Source organism: Alternaria ventricosa (assembly GCF_023758065.1).
Source record: "Alternaria ventricosa strain BMP 2768 chromosome Unknown scaffold_2, whole genome shotgun sequence".
Taxonomy (NCBI): Eukaryota; Fungi; Ascomycota; class Dothideomycetes; order Pleosporales; family Pleosporaceae; genus Alternaria; species Alternaria ventricosa.
Window position 1 is genome coordinate 1589015 of NW_026055682.1, and position 24392 is coordinate 1613406.

The 24392-nt window shown below is 53.1% G+C and overlaps 8 protein-coding genes across 8 annotated transcripts; 4 read left to right on the plus strand and 4 right to left on the minus strand.

The window, feature by feature from the left end:
* Nucleotides 1-103: 103 nt before the first annotated feature.
* On the minus strand, nucleotides 104-1931 carry J4E93_001522 (uncharacterized protein; the record flags this gene model as incomplete). The annotated part of the gene is made up of 3 exons (XM_049339473.1): nucleotides 104-662; nucleotides 717-1519; nucleotides 1689-1931. The coding sequence occupies 3 exons, from the start codon at nucleotides 1929-1931 to the stop codon at nucleotides 104-106; spliced, it is 1605 nt and encodes a 534-aa protein (XP_049203430.1).
* Nucleotides 1932-2746: 815 nt separating this feature from the next.
* J4E93_001523 (uncharacterized protein) lies at nucleotides 2747-3405 on the minus strand (the record flags this gene model as incomplete). Its single annotated transcript, XM_049339474.1, has 2 exons — nucleotides 2747-3066; nucleotides 3201-3405. 2 exons carry the CDS (start codon nucleotides 3403-3405, stop codon nucleotides 2747-2749), a joined length of 525 nt encoding a protein of 174 aa, XP_049203431.1.
* Nucleotides 3406-5201: 1796 nt separating this feature from the next.
* J4E93_001524 (uncharacterized protein) lies at nucleotides 5202-6259 on the minus strand (the record flags this gene model as incomplete). Its single annotated transcript, XM_049339475.1, has 4 exons — nucleotides 5202-5517; nucleotides 5565-5929; nucleotides 5979-6070; nucleotides 6118-6259. The coding sequence occupies 4 exons, from the start codon at nucleotides 6257-6259 to the stop codon at nucleotides 5202-5204; spliced, it is 915 nt and encodes a 304-aa protein (XP_049203432.1).
* A 1376-nt stretch (nucleotides 6260-7635) lies between these two features.
* On the plus strand, nucleotides 7636-9412 carry J4E93_001525 (uncharacterized protein; the record flags this gene model as incomplete). The annotated part of the gene is made up of 2 exons (XM_049339476.1): nucleotides 7636-7920; nucleotides 7976-9412. 2 exons carry the CDS (start codon nucleotides 7636-7638, stop codon nucleotides 9410-9412), a joined length of 1722 nt encoding a protein of 573 aa, XP_049203433.1.
* Nucleotides 9413-10023: 611 nt separating this feature from the next.
* On the plus strand, nucleotides 10024-11296 carry J4E93_001526 (uncharacterized protein; the record flags this gene model as incomplete). The annotated part of the gene is made up of 2 exons (XM_049339477.1): nucleotides 10024-10533; nucleotides 10586-11296. The coding sequence occupies 2 exons, from the start codon at nucleotides 10024-10026 to the stop codon at nucleotides 11294-11296; spliced, it is 1221 nt and encodes a 406-aa protein (XP_049203434.1).
* Nucleotides 11297-14500: 3204 nt separating this feature from the next.
* Nucleotides 14501-15433, plus strand: J4E93_001527 (uncharacterized protein; the record flags this gene model as incomplete). Its single annotated transcript, XM_049339478.1, has 4 exons — nucleotides 14501-14584; nucleotides 14633-15071; nucleotides 15114-15133; nucleotides 15194-15433. 4 exons carry the CDS (start codon nucleotides 14501-14503, stop codon nucleotides 15431-15433), a joined length of 783 nt encoding a protein of 260 aa, XP_049203435.1.
* Nucleotides 15434-15771: 338 nt separating this feature from the next.
* Nucleotides 15772-16740, plus strand: J4E93_001528 (uncharacterized protein; the record flags this gene model as incomplete). The annotated part of the gene is made up of 1 exon (XM_049339479.1): nucleotides 15772-16740. One exon carries the CDS (start codon nucleotides 15772-15774, stop codon nucleotides 16738-16740), a length of 969 nt encoding a protein of 322 aa, XP_049203436.1.
* A 160-nt stretch (nucleotides 16741-16900) lies between these two features.
* On the minus strand, nucleotides 16901-24064 carry J4E93_001529 (uncharacterized protein; the record flags this gene model as incomplete). The annotated part of the gene is made up of 1 exon (XM_049339480.1): nucleotides 16901-24064. One exon carries the CDS (start codon nucleotides 24062-24064, stop codon nucleotides 16901-16903), a length of 7164 nt encoding a protein of 2387 aa, XP_049203437.1.
* Between the last annotated feature and the right edge of the window lie 328 nt (nucleotides 24065-24392).

A 24392-nucleotide genomic window follows, 5' to 3' on the forward strand; every position in this document is an offset into this window, starting at 1 on the left:
ATTTGTACAATAGATAGTCCAAACGACACATACACATATCGTGTCTTGTCCTACATCATCACGCAGAACGGAACTTTGTGTGAAGTGCGAGCGAATGAGTCTCCTACTGGCCGACTGCCCCATACCATCCCAGTCCCAGAACAGCGCCGATGATAATCGCTATGGCAGGCGGCACACCAAACCAAGCCGTCTCCGCATATGCCATAGCAGCAACAACAACCCACCAGGGCTCATCCGCCAAACTCCTCCCATCACTGCTCTCCGGCGTCAGATAACCAATCTCCCAAAGCCTGTACACAGCTGTGAACACCAGCCCCACAGCAGTCGCGTTGATACCTCTTAGCAGACTAGCCACCCAAGCCTTGGTGCGCATAACCTGCCAGATAGACTGCACACCAACTGCGAGCACAATCCCAGGAAAAAAGATGCCAACGAAACCAAGGAGGGCGCCCACGATGGTTGGTGTAGAAGCAGGAGCTGAGGCGATGGCCAAAGCGCCAAGGTAAACCGCGAAGTTGAAGTTGGGACCGGGGAAGGCTTGGATGATGGCGAGACCGAGGAGGAAATCTCGAGGAGATACCCAGCCGGGGTCTACGACGTAGGAGCGGAGAAGGGGGATTACTACGGGGCCGCCGCCGAAGATTATGGTGCCGGCTAGATACCTGTGCGGTGTGAGGTTAGTGGGGGAGAGCTGGGTGGATACACGGGGTGCTTACATGTTGGAGAAAACATCGAATGACCGGGTGCTAGATACCGTACCACGGATGACCATGACGACGATGAAGGAGACGAGGAAGCCCACGATGAGCGACACGCCAACTTTGACAGAAATGTTATGCGTCTTAACATCAGCCACAGGCTCATTCGTCGTAGTCACATCACCAACAACAGGATGTTCTCCAGCATGACTCCGTCCCGCCTCTTCATGCTCAGGCACAATGCGATCAGTCGAGCTACCCGTCCCAACCCTCCTCTTCACAGCTTCCGGTCGCTGAAGTTCGATAGGTATGGTCTGCGTGGTAACCGAAACCTCTTCCGCATCACCCTGTTCATTCCTCGCTCTCCTCCTCTTAGCCAGATACGCAGCTCTCATCTTACCCACGCGCCGCCCAAGCCAGATATCCCAGACCACCGTCGTCAACCCACCGATCACAATCAACACAGGGAAGTACCAAAGCGCATTATAACACAACCCCGCACACGCACCGAAGATGACCAAGATACGTGTTACACGGTCTTTGATAGCCTTCTCGGCTAACTGAACAGCAGCCAATGCGACAATACCAACGGTACTGGCGTTGAGACCAGAGAGCAGGGCATAGACGATGGGAGGGAGGCGTTCGGGCATCTTTTGTACTCCGAGTGAGAGGCCGTACATACCGATTGCGCCGGGGAGACTCCAGAGGAGGAAGGCGAAGACGGCGGAGACGATACCCGCGTGGAGGAGGGCAATGCAGAAGCACATTTTGGTGGAGGCGGGGCCGGGGAGCGCTTGGCAGATTGCGAAGAGTTCTTGATACTGGGGTCCGGGTTAGCTGTGCTGGTTTCTTGTTGTGGATGTGATTGGAAGAGTGGCTTGTTTTAAAATCTTTCCATCCGGTCTCAAAGAGAATTCCCAGCTCTTTCTTGCAACACATCTCATTGGTACTGATACCATTGAGATCACCACTACGCATAGATATACTTACAGTCTGTTCATCCAACCACTTGCTCCCACCCTGAAACCCCAATCCTTCGACAAATCTCCGATGTAGAATCTGGAAATGCACAGGTGGCCCTCCAAAGGCAGTGAAGCCCAGATCCCACATACGGGTAAACACTTCGACGAGACGCCATTGGATCTTCTCGGTGTTGGCTTGCAAGTGCGCTGGTGGAGGAGCGGCGCGATGGCTGCGCCGCCGAAGCGAGCTTATGAGGGATTGAAGTGGCATTATTAGTACCTCATACGTGTGGTCGTGATGTAGACAGTTGGATTAGGAGGGAGACGGTTATATGCTCGAAAGGATTTGAAGCTGGGCGCACGCATCATGCACAGACAGACGCGCAGGAGCCAAGACACTCCAGTCGCGAAGAAGACGTGATGGACATCCATTGTCCAATCATTGCGCCCATGTGTTGCGACATTTGTGGCTTGTCTGGGTTCGTCGTGGCCAAGACATGGCGGTTGCGTTGGGGAAGACGCGTGCAGGGGAAGGCAAGTTTAGGCGGGTCTGTCACTTCGCGGTTGTGATTGGTCATGGTAGGGCCCACTAGCGTGAGGCCAAATTTCCCGATCAGGCAGGTTCTGAAGTCCGTTGATTGCAGCGCTCGTGAAGACGCCATGGAGGCCTCGAGCGTCGTCGTAGTTTAGGTGACGTTGAAGTGTACAAATACTGCGTACATTGCATGACGTTTACCAATCAACCTTTTCACCATTCCAACATCGAAAATAGTGAAAGTAGTTCAAGTAGCACTGAACGCATGTCGCCTGTCGCCTATTGCAATGCACCTACGCAACGATCGGACGGCTTCGTCTACACTCCGTTCCTGTGGTTTTCAGCGTAAACACTGACTCTGCGACGTTTACATCAACGCTCTAGATGTGTACAGATTCGATTGTAGTATGTATCTAACGATTGGCATGCTATCACAGCAAAACTTAAAGAAACAAGAAAATACCTAGGTATAGTATCTAGCGATTGGACAGTCCACCGGACCAGACACACCTCAGCTTTCAATCCGCCATGATGGTAATGCGTCTTCACGTTTAGCACTGAACGCTCCAGTTGTTCCACTCAAAGTCAGGCGTGATATCGCGATCCTGGTCCGTAGCCGTGTACGACATAGTGACCTCACCATCCTCACACTCATCAGCATCGGCATGGAAGAAGATCTCGCAGCTACCCATCTCAGAGATGCGGAAACAGCCGTGCGGCTCCGCCGTGTCCTCACACTCTACATCGTCATCTCCCTCGTTGAAGTCAGTGGAGGTGATGCAATCTTCTTCGAACACCTCGAACTTCCAGGCTTCGATAAGCGCGGGAGCGAGGAGAAGAAGAGCGGTGGCGAGGGTGAACTTCATGTTTGCTGTTCGGGAGTTGGTGATTCGTTCTGGGTTTCTGCTTCGTTGGTTGATTGAGCGGCTTCTCGTAGTCCTTTTGCGTATCGAGGGTGGTAGATAACTTTGACGTGCTCGTCCTCCCACTCGACGACTGAGGTACCCTTGGTAGACAGGTGATACTTGACAAGAGAGCGTCTCAGTTGCGGCTCTTCGATCTTGTTGGGGATAACAAAGTACAAGTCTTGCTTCTTGTGGGGGTTGTAAAGAAGGTATTTAATGGGATGGGAAGAGTCGTCTTTCAGGTCGTAGACGTACTGTCTTCGGAGAGTGTCAATCCAATTGCCGTTTAGGTTGCGTGTTGTCATTCTGAGAAGAAAGAAGAGACAGTCGAGGGGGTATTTATGGTTTTCCGTTGGCTTTGTTTTCCAGCCTCTATTCTTCACGACCCCCGTCGATGTCGTCGATCATAGGCGTCCTGTATGTTTCGTATGTGAACGTGTGATAGGCCCGGTCGTTCAGCAATGGCGATTCACTTGGCGACGTAGTCGTGATCCTTCTGCTTGTCCTGCCTTGGTGGCACTCAGAACGTCTTCCGGTAAGCAATGGTGTTTATATCGCTGTTACTGGCTCAAGGTAGAAGCTCAACGCGACCTTGTGTCAGTCATGCCAAATGGAGCCATAGAGAGTTCAAAGAAGGCAGGATGTCCTTACAGGGCGACTTCTTAGGTGAGATACGAAGTCAACAACTAGACGATCGCAGCAGAAAGTTGACAAAATCCCGAAGTGACCTGGATGATAAAGACTTGGCTGCTAAGACAGCTCCATCTTCATGCATCAGTCTTGACATCACATGTTCCGCGATTGGTTCGGGACGAAGCGCTTCGGTTGCTGCTTACCTCATGCGGGGGCGGGAAATCCGTCGCTTCACCCAACGGAGAACGAGATCTGATGGTAGCATTACACATTCAGCGATGCTTGGAGCTAAGAAAGAGGTCGTAGTGCGCCTGTCTGCTGGATTGTCGTAGGATCACGCCCAGAATCAGCTAGATGGCATGCAAGCGATGGAGATGATAGGCCCAGGACCATGTAAGCGTACTGAAAGAGCCCATGCACACTGAGATACTGGCTGAGTATGGCTAGAAGCTCGCTCTGGAAACAACGGCCATAATGCTAAGCCAGTCAAAGCGTCGGAGTCTTCGTGTGGGCAAGCAATGATCGACGGGTCCTTGGTGGGAGCTCTACAAGACTCAGTCAGACGGGGCACAGTGAACTTGAGAACGACGTCTAGGCAGAATCTGTGGGTTCCGTGACAAAGCAAAATCGAAGGAGAAGTCCTTCAATTGCCAGCATGATGTTCAAGGGCCCGTGGCGATGATGTGGACAGCGTGGTGCGTATGTTCCAGGAATCGGCCTAACCTCGAGCTTGCATTGCGCTGTGTCGAAGTCGACGAGACGGAGAGTAGAGCTTGCTCCGCTTGAACGCTTCGAGATGCCAGGTTCGACATACTACGCCCGCGGATAAAGTCCGTCGATTACTGTGACGAGACTGCGTGCCGACGTCCAGTGGCTCACACGCTTCCGCATGAGACAACTATTACTGCATATGCGTCAGTGATCTCACGTCCTTGGGAGTCTCATACTTTCATATAGTTCTGGTTCGCAAGGTTAGTGTGCACTTGATGCACAGAAGTGGTGAACGCTGTGAATAGCAATGTGAATGAAAATTCCCGAGCGGTGACGGCTGTGGAAAGCTGGCCGAGATGGACCGGTCCCGCCGCGCAATCGTTCATTCGAGATGACAGCCGCGTCATGATGAACGCTGTAGCCAAGCCAATGCAAATAAGACTGACGGTTGCGCAAGTTGCGATGAGAATCGCGTAGGAATTGGCGAGGCAAAGAACGGATGAACGGTTGCCCGCCTGTTGTGGAGCTTGTGGAGACGCTTAAGCTTCGCACCGACACGGCCGCATCCGACAACGACACCTCACACCCCGAGAAGCTCGTTTTGAATTTCTTGATTCTTTACATACTCTCGAATGAATCCTCACATGATTCGTCGTGGTAAATCTCTATGATTCCCGACATGTTCCAGATGACCTTCTCAGATCTCCGTTCAACCCTTCCTCGTAAACGCCTTCGCTTGTCGCGCGGGAGCCGTAGCTCAAACATCGATCGCATCGACCGTAACGCCCTTGACCCAAGAATACTGCATAGCACGAGCGACCTCCAGAGCCGAGTCGTGCGAAGCCAAAGAACCCACCAAGTATAGACTGGCATCGAGCCCAGCAGTCACACCGCCGGTGGTGATGACGCGCATGCCGCCCAGGGGCATGGAAGCACGTCGAGCGATGGACTCGCGGCGGCGAGAGTCGCGCCAGGCGTTGCTGCCCTTGCGAGCGATCGACTTCCTACGAGCATGGCCCATGTTGGTGCCCTCGGGAGCGCTCGGCGGCTCACGCGACTTCTTGATGATGTACCTGTAATGGTGAGCGTTGCATGCCACCGCAATTCAAGGCCTACTTACGGGTTGTCGTCGGGGTTCTCGCCTAGGTCGAAGCGGGCGTTGTTGACAACGTACCGCTCCTCCATGACGTCTGTACGCTCCGACATGTCGCGTCTAGCCGCATCTTGACAGATGGTCTCGAGACGGACGTAGTAGTCTGGGTGGGTTGTAGCGGCAAGGCCCTCGAGCATGCCCTGCTGAGCGAGGAGCAGAGCACCGACGTCGATTGCGAGAATGGTGCGCTCCTTGCTAGGACTCTTCTCCTGGAGCTCGACGTACTTGGTAAGGAGGCCGAGAGGCTCAGACTTGTTCTTGAGGACCTCAAAGACACCCTCACCACCGGGGACAATGACGACGTCAAAGTCCTCAAGCTCGTCGTTGGCATCCTGAGTTGGATGTCAGCGTAGGTTCCCTGCTTCTCACTGGTATGCTTACATCGTAGTCCATGTCCGCTTTGATGGTGAGACCCTGGACGGACGTCATGGCAGCAGCTGTGCCGACAAACTGGCAGTTGAAGGCCTTGCTGGCTGTGAAGTGTCAACAAACATTCAATTGACTGAGCTTCTAGGCTTACACTTGTCCTTGGAGTCCTGGAGAGAGCGACTGAGGACCTCAAGCGGACCTGCCACGTCGAGCGTGTTGTAGCCCGGGAACAGGGCAAACAGCACCTTGACCTGCTCGACAGGGCCATCGGTGCTGTCAGCGATTGCACTCATTGTGAATGATGTGAAGTAGGATGTGAGTTGGAATGGATTGAGTAAGTTGTTGAAGTGAGCATGAAGTTGTTGGGGGAAAGAGTAGTAGGAAGGAGCGAAGCTGTCTCAGCTGAGAGGGGTAGCTACTATAGTCTCGTGCCCAAGCTCCGCGTCACGTCTGTAGCTCTCCTTCCCCAGATATGCAACCCCGCTTAGCACGGACCGTTTGTCGCTGCAAGTAGTCTAGCCGGCGGGGCAGGAACGTCGATCGAAGCTCCCCGCGTGCTGACCCTTGCTGGCCTGTCTCGATCGCATGCGTCCCTGAAACAACCATGATGAGATATGAGATGAGTGATGAATAGTGCGTAGCTACTTGGAAACTAGGTTCTTCGTGAGTGATCAAGGGATTCAGCGCAAAAGCTAAATATGGCTCTATTGAAATTCACTCAGGCTGGCACGCACGGACCATGCGTTCACAAGCAGACCATCAAGAAAGCACGACCACGAAACATATCGCTGTCACGAGACATGAGATTGTAGGCGATCAATAGATAACTTGGTCATTTTGCGCAAACTGTCTGCTCTCGAAACATGCCTGGAGACCGCGCGCTAGAAAGCACACATAGTAAGCTGAAACTCAATCGCTCGTTGCAGCTTGGGCCTGCTTGACTACCTAAGTACTGCTTCCTTTTGGTAGAGGCCAGATCGACGAAGCTTCTCAGCTGACAGAATAACGCGCTCTTTGAAGCCTAGTCAGCCTTGCTTGCACGCGTTTCCTTGAATTTGACCCTAGCCATGGATCCGACCCTTCCGAGCTCAGTACGGTCACGATGACTAGAATCATGACAGCATCCTCATCTTCGCTGCGCCACGATGCGAATCGCAACCGATCCTATGCTCCAAAGCGCCCCAGTCCGAGTATATGAAGGCAGCGTCAATGCAATGTGGCACGTATCTAAACTTTTAGATTGTGGGTTGCTCGTAGAAAGACGAGCCGTCGTGACCATGTCGACCCCCGCTGGCTGGAAGATGTTCTCTGAGCCCGAACTGACACCAGATACCTTTCGAAGCGCCTTCGACACAAGAGAACTCGTGATGGAGAAGAGAAAACATGAATAAATCATAGTCTACTGCTGTCATATCTATCAGGTTAGAGTGATTACGCAATAGTGAGGTTGCACCTCATACATGGAAAAGCTTAACAAGTCTCCAGCTTACATTGACATTAGAACATGGAGGATAGTTGATCTGACGTCACCGTGAGCTCTAGGGCGCTTGCACTTTTTCTTGAATGTGTCGGTTGCGAGGTAGTGGATATGTCTCGTGCGAGCGTGAATGGTGGGTGGACCCGGACGCACAGACGCGTTTGTTAGCGCGACATTGCCCCAAGTGACAGCATGGAACAAGTCAACCGCAACATGGCGGCACCAAATGATTCCGACGCGTCGCTGGCGGCCGAGTTGAAGCAGACGTCCGCCCAGTCGCCTTCGACATCCACCGCGGCAGCATTGGCCAAGCAGCCTCCTCCCGAGACGAAAGAGAGCTTATGGCTGCGACGCCTGTCCATCCTCTCCTTTTGGGTCGTCGTAGTGTTCCTGGGCCTACCAATATGGCTGAAGACAACAGCCATCTACAGGGCAGAGCTGCCACTGCAGGAGATGACGGACTGGGCTGAGGGCAAGGTAGAACCCTCCAAAGTATGGCATCATGTCACCAACACAGCTGACACCGCGGCAGGTCTGTAAGCCAGTCTTCCCTCTGCGCATCACTGTAGAGGCCCCGATCCCTTCCACGGATGCGCAACATCTCCTCCGTACGACGCAACATGCCCTCGACGATATCAACGACTTCTCTGCCCACCACCTCCGACTGATGCTCGCCGATTCGCCCTTCCAGCAGAACGCCTCGCAGCAAGTCATTGTCGATGGAACAAGCATCCCAAGCGATGACAAGGACGTGGCCCTGGTCATCCGACTGATACCTGTCGAAACGGGTACAACGCCGCGGTCGCAGCTGCAGCCATATTCGCCAACGCTAGACGTATACTACTCGCCAAACCAGATTCCATCACAGTCGTCGACTGGCTCGAGTCTGGCTACATTCCTCGCTCAGGAACTACACAACATATTTGGAGAAGAGCAGGCGCAATTGGCGCACGTGTTGTCGACTACTTCTGGCGCACATGCTGCCAAAGTCAAGGCGCTTTCTCCGGAAACGTCCGCAGAGCTTCAGCGCCAATCCACCCGCGCCCTGAAATATGCTCCAACATACCACCTGACGTTCTCCTTGTTCAGTCCTTCCTACGCCCCTTCCCAGTGGGACATCGAGACCGCTCTTCAGACGTACATGAGCCCCCTTCTTGACGCCTTCTCCGCCATCAGCAACTTCACCGTCGATACACAAGTGCAGCTCTACGCAACATTCGCTCCGTCTGTTCGCCAGCCGGAATACGACGAAGCTACAAAGGCATGGACTCTCCGCAAGGAAGATCTTAGTGGGTTCGTGAACGCGGCTGAGTGGCCCCTCAGTCCCAGCATTGGCGAGGGGCCGACAGTCAACTTCATTCTGTATGTACCGGATCACACGCAGTCTCCGCTTCTGGTCAAGGAGAATGCAGGGAACAGCTGGTTAATTCCGCAATGGGGTGGTGTACACATACTGAACTTGGAGGGCGAGGCAAACACGCCACCCGCTTTGACTGCTGGAATGCTCGCGCCAGCGATGCACACTTTCTCGAATCAGCTCATCTCGCTGTTCGGTCTGCCGCAGAGTCCGGCATCTTTACCACTTCGCATCTCGACCCTTGAACGCGTGCGAGCTGCATCCCTTATCTTCTCAGCATCTTCCACATTGGGAGCCTTAGCTCAAGTGTACCAGAAGCTTCCTTCTATCCCAGTACCCGATAATGTTGCCCAATCTACTCAAGAGACCATTGCACATTTGCAGCAAGCCTGCGACTTCCTTCGAGATGGTCGCTTCGCAAGCGCTCTGGAACACGCCCGCGCTGCAGAGGTGGAGGCTGAAAAAGCTTTCTTCGAGCGCTCCATGGTCGGACAGGTCTACTTCCCTGATGAGCACAAGGTTGCTGTGTACCTACCCCTACTAGGACCAGTCGCCGTCCCACTTATCATGGCTGCTTTGAAAGAGCTGAAAGCGGTACTAAAGCGAGGCTGAAGGCCGCATCATTAGTCTTATTCCCAGTACGCCTTGTGGATTCCACGGATCTTGATACCTAGATCCCACCGGGTCATATCAATCGCTGACGATTGTCACATATTCTGAAGTATGTTCCGAGGGATCCACAACCTCATCCAGAGAGAGCCATACAGTCGCTTCATGAGTCCTGTTCTGTAGTACAACAGTAGGCTTACGTTGATGGCACGCTATATTAGCCCGTCGGGCGTGCACTACTGTACGAATGTCCAATTGATGCCCCGCTGCGGGGTAGCGTAGGGTGGAGCGAGCAACCTCTACCATCAGTGGCTATGCGACTCATAGGTTCAATATCAACAAGTCCACGTCCTAAATGTTCGCCCTGCTCGGTTATCTCGTGCCCGGTACCTTTCATTGGTCTTTCCTATCCGTATGACCCATAAACGTACTCGGGCGCTGGCTTATGTCCACCACAACTAGTTGCATACCTTAACTACTCATGTCTGGATTCGGCGTAGTATGTGTGATGCTGGAGTGGGGACATTGATACCCTCGGTACATAGCGCAACTTCTATAAGACTGATCTGTTTTACAATGAACCTCCTGGAATCACTCACAGAACAGCTCCCATCATGCCTCTCTCCACTAAAGCTGTCGATGATATTAAGAGCACACTAGACGGTTTCATTGGAGATGGCTCGCCGGGTCTCGCCTTCCACGCTATCGACAAATCGGGCAAAACACTTGTCGAGCATGCGTCAGGTATGCTCGGTGTAGACTCCAAGGAGCCTATGAATACTCAGACCACCACCTTTTGGATTGCTTCTTGCACCAAACTGGTCACTGCAATTGCCGTGCTGCAGCTTGTTGAGCAGGGCAAGGTACCGTTGGATGATGCTGAATTCATCAAGAAAACCGTACCGGAATTATCGGAGAAAAAGGTCTATGCAGATGGTGTCAACGGTGCTGAGCAAGAGAAGGGTATCACTGTACGAATGTTATTGAGCCATACCGCAGGATTTGGATACCGATTCGCGGATCCGAGGCTCGTAGCGGATGGCATCGAAGGGAGCAGTGGAGACAAACGCGACATTCTCGATTCGAAGCTGGTAAACCAACCGGGCAGTATGTGGGAGTATGGGGTAAGTTGCACGTATATCCTTATTCCCGTCCCAGATATTAACGGAACTGCAGATCAACATGGACTGGGCCGGTATCGTCCTCGAACGCGTCACCGGGCAAACACTAGGGGAATACTTCCAAGAGCATGTCTTCACGCCCGTAGGCATCGCCGCAGAAGGCGCAACCATGTTCCCTTCCAAGGAGGTGCAGAAGAACCTAGCACACATGCACCAACGCGAGACGGGCGGCACCCTCAAGGAGCGCGAACATCTCTACAACGGCCCTCTGTCGTGCCCCGAAGAAAAACAGAAAGACTTCCTCCAATCCGGCGGCGCAGGACTCTGGTCAAGACCAAGCGAATACGTCAAGATCCTCGCTGCTCTACTGAACGACGGAACGAGTCCACAAACTCAGAAGCGCATCCTCAAGAAGGAGACCGTCGATCTCATGTGGGAGAATCAAATCCCCTCTCAACCCGACTTTGCACGTGCCAACGTCCCACCCGCGAACCCTTTGCTCGTCAACCAAGCAGCGGATATGTATCCCCAGCCCGGCAACCCTCCTCAGGGATGGGGCTTTGGCGGTTTCATCACGATTGCGCCGGGACAGTCTGGTCGTGGGGCTAATACGCTGTGGTGGATGGGCTTGTGTAACTGCTTCTGGTGGGTGGACAGGGAGAAGGGGGTTGCGGGTATGCTGGCTTCGCAGGTGCTTCCGAATGGAGATCCCAAGGTTATTCCGGCATGGTTCATGGCTGAGAAGGGTGTTTATGATGGGTTGTAGTAAGGAGCTCGATTAGTACGATGCATAAGGCGTCTTTGATTGGCGGTGTCACGTAGCAACGCGTGCAAACAGAGGCCGTTGGTCTGAATACATGTGATTGAGAGCAAGCGCACTTAAGAAAGACCTCAAAATGCCTCCACGCGCAGCAGCCAAACCAATATCTGAGCGCGCGTTTGCTTGTCAAATGCATACGTGAAGATATAAGGTAAAGGTCCTCCAAGACGCAAGCAGGAAGCAATATCTATCTACACTACAAGACGCCGCTTCACCTCACTTCTACGAATCCGGCTATCTAGATCCTACAAGTCAGCAAGCCTCACCTATTACACACTCACACGACATCACAATGATCCTCTCCCGCCTCCTATCCATCACCCTCCGCTTCGCGCAATTCGTCTGCGCAGCCGTAGTCCTAGTCCTAACATCCATCCTCCTCCACCAAATCCGCCACATGGACGCCAGCGACTGTCACGGCCGCCTCATCTACAGCGTCATGATAGCCGGCATATCGGTCGTCGCATCCCTCATCTGGATCTTTCCCACCACTTCTCACATCGTCAATTTTGTCGGCGATCTTATCTTTTGCGGCGCGTGGGTCGCTGCCTTTGGCTTGCTGCAGGATTATTATAGGAATGGAATGGATTGTGGTAGTATTTGGGCGTGGGATCAGATGACGGTTAGGAACGGGATGTGCAGTAGGTGGAATGCAGCTCAGGCGTTTGGGTTTCTGAGCGCGGTGTTTTGGTGCGTGAGCTTTGGGTTGGGGGTGCTGGTTTGGAGGAGGAACGGTGGGAAGCGGGGAGGTGCAGGGAGGGTGTAGCGATGTGCATGGTAACTTTGCGATGGACGATTTGGAAGCAACTACTTCTCGCGAGATCTGCGACTGCAATACGTGCTTTGGACACTTGGTTGTTGCATCGTCTTGCGGCTTGAATTCTTGAGGAAGCCGCGGACGGGACCTCGGGACGCGCTGTCGCCTTACACCAGGCCTGGTATAGTAAGGATCATCATCAACTCCGACTGAATTTACGCCTTGCAAACCCCAACATACAAACTTTTGTCGCCGTGCAAGTACGAGCTCTAAATCTGCGCTACGTACATGTTCTGCCGTTGTGACTTTGATTCGTTGCCGGTCATCAGGCGTCCAAGGGGTCCGTAGATCCTGCGCGATTCTCCACCCGTCTAGGCTGCCAGCGTCCCCGTCCGGCAAGCTATTACTCGATTCCTCAGGAAGCGGGACTTCGCACGACGTTTGCCCTAGAGCTGGATCATCAGGCCCGATGGAAGCCTGGAATGTTGTATATGGCTAATGCACTGCACAGGCAGCATGCTGTCTAGGTCTGGCGCCATCAAATCTAGGTACATCGCGTTCTTTGTATAAAGATACTCCATCGTCCGCTCTTCTTACTCGCATTTTCACGGCTGATATTGCACCTCAAAACTCGGAATACTCGCACCATGCTATCTCCACTCACCATCGGTCTCGGCTTGCTACCACTGCTTAGCGCAGCGTATCTCGAGGAGCCTCCAACTACCGCGGCTCCAGACACCGTCGCAGACTGCTCATGGTGGCATGTCGCCGCAGAGACCGACACATGTGCCAGTATAGGTGCATATTGGGGAATCACGGATGCGCAGTTGACGGCATACGTACGATGCAAACGCATTGAAACTCTACATACATACTAACGGATGAAACAGAACCCATGTCTGGCTGATGGCTGCAAAATCATCCCGAAGAACTCCTACTGCGTTGAAAGAAACTTGGGCAAGCCTGTACCATCATCTGCCACCAGCACTCTTGTGACTGTAACCAGCACCAGCCAGACGCCTACGCCTACTCCCACGACGCCTTTGGAGATCTGTGAGGAAGAAGCCGGTAGTTACGCGAGATACTGCCCACGTTGTCTTTACCGCTGCGAGAACGCGACACAAAACATGGCACAGTGCTTCTACAGTACTTTCTTCACTATCAATGGCGTTCAGAGTCAATGCTGGCAGCATGGCGGCAACGATTGTGCGAACCAGGCGGCGGCCGCTGTGTGCCCAGACCAATAAGCCATGTCGCGGCAAGGCAGCTGTTAAAAGAGGTGGAATAGATCTCCGAAAGACATGGTACTGGGTATATGGTTGAAAGTATTGAAGGGCAGAGCTGAGAACGCACGATCTCGGTCAGATCTAACGGAGATTTGGAGCCAAGATCTGATGTTTTTTCTCGTCATCTTCATGGGTCGTTGCACAGGCAGTATTCTGCGCACAAGCATATATCAGCACGGCGAACGAGTTTCAGAAGATAATATACATGACATCCCCGACTTAGCGGCGGTTGAGAACGGATGAGTTATACAAACCTTGGAAGTCCATTGCGGTAATGAGTGACGATGACGGCGATGTCATAGCCGCCAAAATTGACGACTTGCCCACCTCTTCGCATTCGCGATCGCAGTTTTAGCCTCCTAGATGTTGAAGCATCTGATACCGTCAATCAGCGTCGAGGACATCCGCTAACATGCACTAGTACCATGACGCAATGGCAAAACACCAGCGCGCCAAGCTGTATGTGTTTATTCACGTATACTCGATGTCACCTCGCCTAAACACAATGCTTGCACATTTGCATCAACCGGCATGCAAATAAAGATACGCGATGTGCTTCCCCGCAATCGCCATACTATCCCCCGATGCACGATCTCGCGTTTGACTCCCGAGGAGCTCATCCGGCACCTGACTAGCGAGCTTAACCACCGGCCAAGACAAGGTCGACCCACGACATATTAAGCTGAAGCACCCATTGGCAGCTAGCGCACGATCGCATACTAGAAAGATCATGTGTGACCTGTTCACCCCGGATCCATCTATAGCAAACGGCCCAACTAAAGCCTCATCCCCGACGTAATAGGCCCGATAGAATATATCAAGCCCACATTTACTGGTGGTTGGCGCGATGATTTTATCCCTTTGCAATCAAAATGGTTGCAGATGAGAGTGTGCGGTGAGCAGCCAAGAAGTGATGGAGGACGAATGCAAGGGCTTTTTAGTGTGATGGGGACGTTATAGCACGATGGGGACATTTTAGGGTGATGAGGACGTCTTGGTATGATAGGGATGTTTCTTGGTATATAAGATGCCTTGGACTTGACTCAGTGACCTACATCGCCATCAGTTCGTTCTGCGTCTTCCTCGATTCTATCGCTTCCATCCGCCATGAAGTACTCATTCAGTCTCGCCGTTGCGGCTTTGTGCGTTGAAAGCAGTGTTGCAACACCGCTTAACCTAGAAGCCAGACAAGTAAGCAACAACTCCCCTACCTCAAGGACTCTATTGACATCTTCTCAGCAAGGCAGCGGCGCAGGCCCTTACGCTCCGGGCACTTACAAGACCGAAAGCTCTCTCCAAGGCCACACAATCTACTACCCGACCAAGAGCACTGGGTCCGAGAAGCTCCCTGTCCTCGTCTGGGGCAACGGTGCATGCAGCACCGACGGCCGCTCCAACTCGGCTCTCTTGCAGAACATCGCCAGTTACGGTTTCCTGGCTATCGCTGAGGGTGGCCCCAACGGCGGCGGTACCTCCAATGCTCAGACCATGAAACAGGCCATTGACTGGGTCACCCAGAACGCCGGCAAAGGAAACTATGCCAACGTCGATGCGAGCAAGATCATGGCTGCAGGCTTCTCATGCGGTGGTGTCGAAGCCATCGACAACATCTGGGATAGCCGCGTCGACACCATCGGAGTCATCAGCTCAGGTCTGCTGACAAACTACACTGCGGCCAGTAACTAGAGGAAGCCAGTCTTGTTCGTACTGGGTGGTTCAGGCGACATTGCCTACCCGAACGTAAGTTCTCCTTACCTATTCCTTTCTGTTGCGCGCAAGATAAACTAACAAGGATTCTAGGGCGAGCGTGACTACAAGAACATGCCTGCCGGAGTTCCAACCTGGAAGGGCAACATTCCCGTCGGCCACGGCGGTACACTCGGCGATGCTAATGGCGGCCGTTTTGGCAAGGCGATCCTCAACTGGATGCTGTGGACAATGAAGGGAAACACACAGGCGGCGTCTTACTTTACCAGTGGTTACCAGGCTGATGGATATCAAGTCGAGTCTAAGAGCTTGAACTCGTTGAAGCCGTTCTAAGTGCTGGGCCGGTCGAGGTGGAACGCGACGATATAGTCGTATAGAAAGTTATGAAAGAGACTGTATAGGATGCCAATCATCTCAACCCGAACTTATCAGACTTGAGCAAGAGGCCCAGTGATTTCAACATGCGCTTCCCATTATCAAGCTCTTCGATGTTGTCAGCTCTCAACGGCACCACAATCCTATCCCCACACCCCACTAACCCCTCCGCGTTAGAGCTCCCGTCAGCATTCACCCACCCCACCATGGATATCCCAACAACATCATCGTCTCATCCCAGTACCGTAACACGACACACCAAACCTCTCCATCTCAACACCACCTCCCTCCCCAAAATGTCCACCCCCCTCGCCACAGTAGCCATCGTCTCAATCGGGCAAATGGGCCTCGGCATCGCCGCACTCCTCACCTCGCACAACTACCGCATAACAACCAACATCAGCGGCCGCAGTGCCGCCACAAAAGCGCGCACAGAATCCGCTGGAATACACCTCTACGCCACAGACGAAGAGCTCGTCGCAGATGCAGATTACATACTGAGTATCGTGCCGCCACGTGATGCTGTGGCGACGGCGAATCGCGTGGTATCTGCGCTGCAATCGGAAACATGGGAGAGGGAAAGGAGGGAGAAGGGGAAGGGCGCGGTGTGGTATTTGGATTTGAATGCTATTAGTCCGGATACAGCGAGGAGTATAGCGGGACTTTTTGAGCAGGTCGAGAAAGGTGTTGTGTTTGTGGACGGGGGCATCATCGGTGGCCCACCATCGCCGCCGCCGTCAGAAACAGAACAGAGTGCATGGACAAGACCCGATATCCCGCTATCGGGACCGCATCCCCTCGACTCCGCACGCATTTCCGGCGCCCATCTAGCTGAAGTACTCAATACGCGCTTTCTCGGCGGCGAGATCGGGACAGCGTCCGGGCTGAAATGCTGTTTCGCGGCGCTGTCAAAGGGGTTTACGGCGTTGGCGTTGCAATCTTTCTCGTCGGCGGAGTCGCTGGGTGTGCTAGATCCGCTGCGTGAGTATCTTGACGTGTATAGTCCTGGTGTGAAGCAGAAGGCGGAAAAGAGCGTGGTGGGGTGTACGGGGAAGGCTTATCGGTGGGTGGAGGAGATGGTGCAGATTGGTGAGTGTTTTCGAACGGAAGGTGGGACGGCGGGTGAGGCGAGTGTGTTCAGGGAGATTGCGGGTGTATTTAATGGGTTGGCTGATGTTGTGGAGAGGAACGAGAAGGAGGAGATGGGGAGTGTGGAGGGCGTTGTTGGAGCGTTGTTGAAGGACCAGAAGGAAAAGAAGAGTTAGTAGGATCGTCGGTCTGCCGTTTTGGTGGTACGCACATGCAGTCTTTTTGCATAGACGCGCATTGTCACATTAGGCTTGGTCATTAGATACATCGAGATGAGAACTCCATACCCCCGCGCTATGCTACCTAACAGAATCATGGTCATCAATTTAACATAAATCATGCCCTCCGAGCATTACGGCCATCACCATAGGCCAATGTACGTCCCATGTCCATTACCGTACTCGATCCAGCGACACTACTACCGCTTACGCCCCTCTTGTGCCCCGCGTCCATACTGCTTCTGCCTTCAACCAGCGCCCTTCGTCCATCGACACTCTGTCCAACGAGCCTACCACTGAATTGGTGCCAGCAGTTGGGCGCTTGGAGGATGTACTTTTCCATCGCAATCCTGAATCTGTTCCTGTAGTCACGCGGCGATGTGATGGTAGGCTTGTTCTTGCCGCGGTCCTTGATCCAACTCTCGAGCTTCTTGTCCCAGGTGTAGGTGCGAATGCAGTCGATAATGCCTACAATGATCTCGCGTTGTGTGTCGTCAAAGCCTGCCATGAGAGAGTAGTCCATAACGTTGTTCTGTGATAGGAAAAGCGTATCGTTGAACACACTAGCTTTGAGCAACTTCTTGGTGTGCTCACGGACGAAGATGGGCGTCTCAGAGTAGATGATGTCAACAAGGTTCTCGTCGAGAAGAACTTCATCTCGTTCGCCAGTGGCTTGGATCTTGCGATTGCGCATACTGCCCTTAAGATCGTAGCGGCGGTTCGGTTCGCGATCGTAGAAAAGGTTCTCCATAACAAGCATGTACCAGTCAAAGTCCCGGCCGGTGGGTGTCTTGATCTGGACTTGAAACAGGCCGAACATCTTCGCGATGACGCTGGGCAATGATTTGAAGAGATTCTGGTGCGTGAAGGCAAAGTAATTGGGTCCGAACTTGAAGAATGCTTGAACTTCGACTGGAGAGAGTGACTTTAAGACAAATCGGTCGTCGAGGGTCTTCAGAAAGATTGACTTGGATTTCCCGCCCTTGGAATCCCATTTCGAACAGCGGGAGAGGGATTCCACAAACCGTTCTGCCACACCGCATTTGCGGCGGAGTGCGTCGAAAGATTGGGCGTAGAATATCTTGCAGTGCGCCTTTACCCCACGATTGGTAAAACTGTAGCGGATGTTGTGGTTTTCTTCATGCAGCAGGTTTCGTTCGACTGACTCTTCAAATGTTTCCATAACGCCATCACTTGAAGTAAAATCGCGGAAGGTTTGTCGCTTGGCAACATAGTCTGGACACGACAGCGCCAATGCAATGATGGAACTGGGTTCGTCTTCCCGGATGATGATATCCGAGTTCTCCCAGACGTGCTCGATCTGTGAGAATGGATACTCAAGCGGCGTCCATCCACTTGCCGATCGTTCGGACCAGAAACTGGTAAGAATCTTCAGTAACGTGTTCTTCTCGTGTTTGGGGAGCTCAAGAGAGTTTTCCAGCTGCGAGTCGCTCAAACTCAAAAGTTGAGAACCCGCGAGGCTTTCCGGAAGAGGAATGTCTTCTGGCGTCGTCTCCGTATCACTGATGTCGTTCTCGGGGTCTGATGGGAAGTGGCTTGGTGATTTGGGTGACTCATCGCTGCTGGGAAGTTGGGCCATTTCATCATGAGGATGTCGCCTCTCCACCGGTGATTGTGACGCTGTTGTGTCACCTATGTGCTCTGTGAAAGTGCCGTCGCCAAGTGTACTGTTGTCAAGACTCGCCCGAGGAGGAGTTGGAGTACGCAGATCTTCATCAGAATCTTCATTCTCTTGCACAGCGTCATGGACGTTTTTGTACACCTCGACAACCGGTTTAGAGGAGGCGAGTGGGAACGCGCGCACTTGCCTAGCTCGATCATTACGTCTCTCGCGCATACGCTGGTTCTGAAATTCTCGTGACAGCTGTTCAAAATGCTGCGCAATCTTCGATACCTTGTTTTGGCTCTTGTAAGGTATTGATCGAGGTATGCGAGATGAGGACTTGGATTGCTTTGGGGTAGACAATCCTAGCCCAAGTCGCTCTGTCATACGCTCAAAAGCCTTTGTAGAGTCGTTGGAGTTCGGCTTCGGACTAGTGGGCCCGTTGTTGGTGACCGATGAGCCTGGGAAAGGGCCGATGTGTTTAGCGATATTTCCAGGCTGAGATTGTGTTCTCACAAGTGCTGTTGGCCGGGCCGGCGCTTCACGTCGATTGGGTTCGACCAGCCGCGGGATTTTGCTTTCCGCTGTGATGTTCGAAGCTGACGGCAATGGTGACGGGCTACTCGGCATATTCTCGATCGCTTCAGCAAGCGACTTATCAATCGGATTTACCCTCGGAAGACTGGTAGGCGTAGGCGACCCTTCGTCGAACTTGTTAGGATCAGAAGCAACAGTTGGTGTCTTGGTGAGTTCTTCGTTGCCGACTGCAGGTGTCTCAGGATAGTTTGAGGGCACTGCGAGATCCAAATGACGAACGTCTTCTCGCTCAAGTGCCTCCCGCGGGGTCTGGATTGGCAAGTCTGAACTAGGCTTGGCTAGAGGGGGCGTGCTAGGTCCAGAAACCTGTTCTCCCCCATCCGCAGGCTGATCGCTAGTCGAACTCTCCTCTTTGACAACGGAGCTCAACATGTCGCGGGCCATTTCTGGTGATAGATTAGATGGCCTCGGCGATAACGCAATCGACTCATCTTTCTCATCGATGTACGAATCGTCCGCACCTGATTCCCCGCCCTCATCCACAGATGCCAAAGAGCTCGTAGACTCATCCCGCTCCAAGAATCTCTTCAGTTGCATGTTCGCGTACCTCCTGATATCCCGCTCGGACGGGAAGAATTGCTGTTCGAACTCCAGAAAGGTCACATCCCAAGCGATTGCCTTTTCCTGAATGGCGCGAATTGCGCGATTCATGGGGATGATCTCGTAGTATTTGGAGTTCATGTACTTGTCTTGGAGCTTGGATTTCAGCCACTCGTGTTCCTCGTTCGCCCGTTTGAGAAGTATCTCAACTTCCTTGCGGCATACATCCACCTTCTCTGGAATGACATCTTCAACATGAATCCCCTGGATACGAGCGCGAAGCGAGTCCATGAAGCAATCCAACTTATCCTCGATCATCAGATATTGGCTATTCTTCAACCTTAGGTCGCTATCCACTTTCCAGGTCACATTCGGCTTGGGAGCGATGACCTCGTACATCGGTACAGGGTCATACTGGATCCGCAGAGCAACATTGCTGTAGCCGAAGTAGCGGACATGGTCCTTGTGAATGTCGTGGGGACATATACCCGCTCGTGGATGCAGCTTGGTACTCCAGAACGTCAACTCGAGGTATTTGGCAAAAGAGTATCTCCAACTCCACTCGGACATAGGAAAAGCTTGCGTTTCTTGGCCACATATTCTGCAACAGCTCCACATGAGAATGGTTTGATACATGCCTTTCAGCTTCGGTGGGTGCTTCTGGACGATGACCGTCATTTGACCTTCTCCATGCACATATTGGCGAGAATGATCGAGCATTCTCCGGTCGCAATTGCCCACTTCACAAGCAACACTGGCTGAAGTGCACAGATCCTCCACGTATTGGCCTAATGTGCAATCTGGCGTAAAGCCATCATCGTAATCATGTTCTTGGTAAAAACCAAGCGCGATGATTTCTGGTCCAATGCAGGGAGTGGAGGTTACAGTATTGACAACACTGTACAGTACGGCAATCTTCTGGTGGTTGAACGGGTCGTAAAGATCTGTGTTGCCCGAGAGATACTGCTCCCACTGTCGCTTTTGTGTCAGGTACTGATTCAATGCCTTGTCGTATTCTGATGCATGCACTGCAGATAAGAACTCTCGAACTTGCTTTGAAGCCTTCTCCACCACGGTGTGGACCATCTCGGGCTGTACGAGTTCGAACTTCTGGCCGATTTCACCGGGCTTTTCGTCACTTTCATCAGCAGTGTACTGGTTCTTGAGCTTCTTCAGATGGCCTAGCTTTGCTTCGTATTGGCGGGCCTGTTCGAGCAGATAAGGTTGCATGAACTTGACGAATGGCGAAGAAGAGAGAATCTTTGTTCGATGGTTTTCGACCATGTCGCTATAGTAGGAGGGTGCAGCATCGCTAGATCGCAGGTCGTTCCCATCATGCAACGCGTTAGTAGGCTGGGAAGCGGTATCGTCTCCACCGCTTTGAGTTCGTGAACCGTCTTGATCTTGGCGGTCCAAGGCGAGAGTACCAGTGATAGAAGCTGTTGGTGTATCTATGAATTCGTCGCGCATCAAGCAAGTCTCGAGCCGAAGGTTGTACACGACATATGTCATGAACTCAGTCACGCGTTTCAACCTGACCAGGTTATGACTCTCGGCACCTCGTAGAACAATTGTGCAGCCGAGTTCTTTCTGACACCCAGACAGAAAGATGTAGGTTTTCCTCGCATTCTTGTGCACATAGGTCTTGACATCAAACCTGCCGCAAGACCCAAGATGCGTTGGGTCTATGGCCAACTTGTCGACGGATGAGATCATTTTCGAATTTGTGCATCGCGCGACGGCGTTCAGTACTGTAGGCTTGACGTTGTAGACTACGGCAATTCCCTCTTTCTCCAGGAATTCGAGTGCCAGGCCAGACACATTACGTTGTACGAGCAGGACGTGAGGTTGGAGAGCTGCGATACGACTTACGAGGTTACGAAGGTATTCTCGCTCCTGGGCGATGACGGGCTCAAGGCTCATGAAGTGTGTTTGGTGTCGCGCATACTCAATAGCGAAAGTGATGATGGCGATTCTTGGGTTGGGTATATTGCGCGGCATACTCCGCAGGGCAACGTTCTTGGTAAAGACCACACCCGATACGTATGCGGTGTCCTTTGGCTTACCACCCGGGATCTTCTTCAACTTGATGTAGTTCCTCACGTCGATGTCATCTCCTCTATCTACGTCAGGATTGACGTCATCTGTACACTGTCGTAAGATCGGGATCAAGGCCTTTTCCCAACTGGACGCATGTGGCACTCCAGCGTCGTTCAACATCTGTATCAGGAGCTTTCGTGCATGATCTAGACTGGCCTTGTTGAGTTCGACCTTGGGTGTCATACCCTGCATTGATGCACTACGGGTGATTCTCCCTCCGGGTGGTGTTGGTGAAGGAGACGGCTGGAGTTGTGGTGTTCCCGGTCCGCTACCGCCGTAGCCGGTATAAGGTCTTAACAGGGTGTTGCTTTTCGATCGCCTTGGGGAGGCTCGGTGAGTGATGCTGCTTACGCTCAGATTCCTTCGTCGGGACGGTCGATTTCCGTTGCGACTTGTGATGCTAATGTTATCTGCATCTCGAGCGTGGCCCGCGCCTATGACACTCCTATCACCAGCCCTTGACTTTCCTTTCCTCATGGCTGCCAACAGACCACCTAAACCACCTCTTTCATGGTCCAGATTCGCGCCAGCCGCAGGATCTTCTCTCAGAGTCGCGAAGATGCTGGCATGATCTTCCTCGCTCGAGCCCTCGTCTGACATGAAGGGAGCAAGATCTGGGTCGATTATGTTATCGTGGTGGAAGGCCGACAGGCTTGGTTGACTGCGTGAGTTATCGTGATACTGATGGAAGGGCGCGCGATCGTCATGCTTGACGTTACGCATGTGTTGGTGTTTGGAAGGGTGTCGTTTGTGGCTCGACGAACGGGGTCTCCCACCCAGAGACCGCAGAGACCGCGAAGAACTCGGACGGGTCAAAGTTTGAGGACCAAGTTCTATGACATGTGACCGGCGTTTCTTTTCACTGCCCACCTTTCGAGACATGGGGATGCTGATGGTCGGTGTTCCGATCTTTGTATGATCACTCTCAACATGATCAGCCTCGTCGTCGTCTGAGTACTGAGTCCTGTCCCCATTGTCGTAAAGGGAAGCTTGGTCGCCATCATCAGTGTAGTCGGAAGAGTCATCGTCGTGGCCGTATATGATACCCTCACACGGTTTGCACACCTTCAGGTTGCTTTGCTGCCCAAATATCTTACCTGACACGATAGACGTGCACTTGGAATCGAAGATTTGCCCACATGTACGGCAGTGATGCTTACGTCTGAAAGTAGTGAAAGCATCACCGCAGCTGAAACAAGCTTTGGCATTCTCGTCTCGCATCCAAAACTCGCGGTCCAGAATCTTTCTTCGCATTTGAGTGAAAGTACTTCTTGACATGTTGTGCACCGCAGGCGCAGCCTGGGCTTGTCGCTGAATCTCTTCGATAGGTGCAACAGCAGGAGTGCGTATAGTAGAAGTCGTGATGATAGAGCTCAACCCGTCAGAAGAAGAAGCCCTGGAAGGCCGGTAGCCTGGGAGGTGTGAAGGACCGACATGGAGCATGGGGGGACGCTGCGGCTCCGGTGCGTGTATGGTAGTTTGGGAGCTGGCAGTGTTGTTGCGACCGAGTTGCATCCTCTCGGGGGACTTTTCAGGCTGTTCCCTTGGCTTGTTAGGCGCAGAGCGGGTGGGTTGATACTGGCTGTCGGCGCGGGAGCTGACCCTGCTCAGGCTTTCGCGTGGGGTGTCTGACCCGGCCTTGAAGTTGGCGCTATCACCCGCTTGACCTTCGCCTTTCACGAGCACCATATCATCGTCATCGGTATCGTCACTCTCCTGACCTGCCAGGTCAAAGTCGCCCTTCTGCCTCCTAGCAGCGTTGTCCCGGTTTGGAGCGAAGCGCGGGGAATCTAGCCTTTGGGCTCCTAGCGCAGGATCTCTCGGCGTGTTGCTTCTTGGTAAATCGACGGTGGATATGCTTTGGCTCCTAGAGTGAGGGCCCATAGGGCTCAGAATCGACGATTCGTCGTGTTTTGCTGTATGCCCTGTGTCGACGCTCGGGGTCATTGAGTTCCGGGACCGTGCAGTACCGAGGGAAGCCTTGGACGCATTCATGGACGTCTTACTGGAGAGTGTGGTACTAGATATGTTGGAGTCGCGGGATGGAGGCAGGGCGTCGGGGAAGTTGGCTGTTGCTGGAGATTGCATTCGCGACGACGGCCTAGAGGTGACAACGGGTGAGGACACGGAAGTCCCCCCTGGGCTTCGAGTGACAGCCGCTGACTTGGAGGCCGGCGAAGTCCCGCTCCTGCCATCTTGTGATTGTTCTCTGGCGCCTCCTACAGAAGCTCTCAGGCGACTGTACAGTCCACTGAAGCCACCCTGTACCAAGTCTATGCCTTTGGGCTCACCAACTGAGCTCGGTGCGGGTGGGACGGTGAAGTCGTCGAAGGTGGTGAGCGTGTCGGAGCGTGATGCCTGGGCATGCATTTGGTAGAGCGAGGGCGGCTGCAGCGAGCCCCGCCGCGAGTCTCTGGACATGACTACCGTCAGAGGGATTGCAGTCTGCGGGTGCAGTAGGAAGTATCGAGTGTGTCCAGACGGATCGGCGTCCGACAGTCGTCTATGAAGAACAGCATCAGGCTTCAGGTGGGATCATGCCTGGGTAGTCCGGCGGACAGCGAGGTGGAGTCGAGGACGGCGGATCATTCGTTACACGTGTGTTGCTTGGGCTTCATGAGAATGAGGCAGAATAATCCAGGCCTCGACAGTAGTCAGCTACGACGGCACTGGCAGCTGGAGCATCACGAGGTGCATACAGCTAGCTAGGCATGCAGGAAACGCGGCGGGCCATGACGCGCAACCGCCA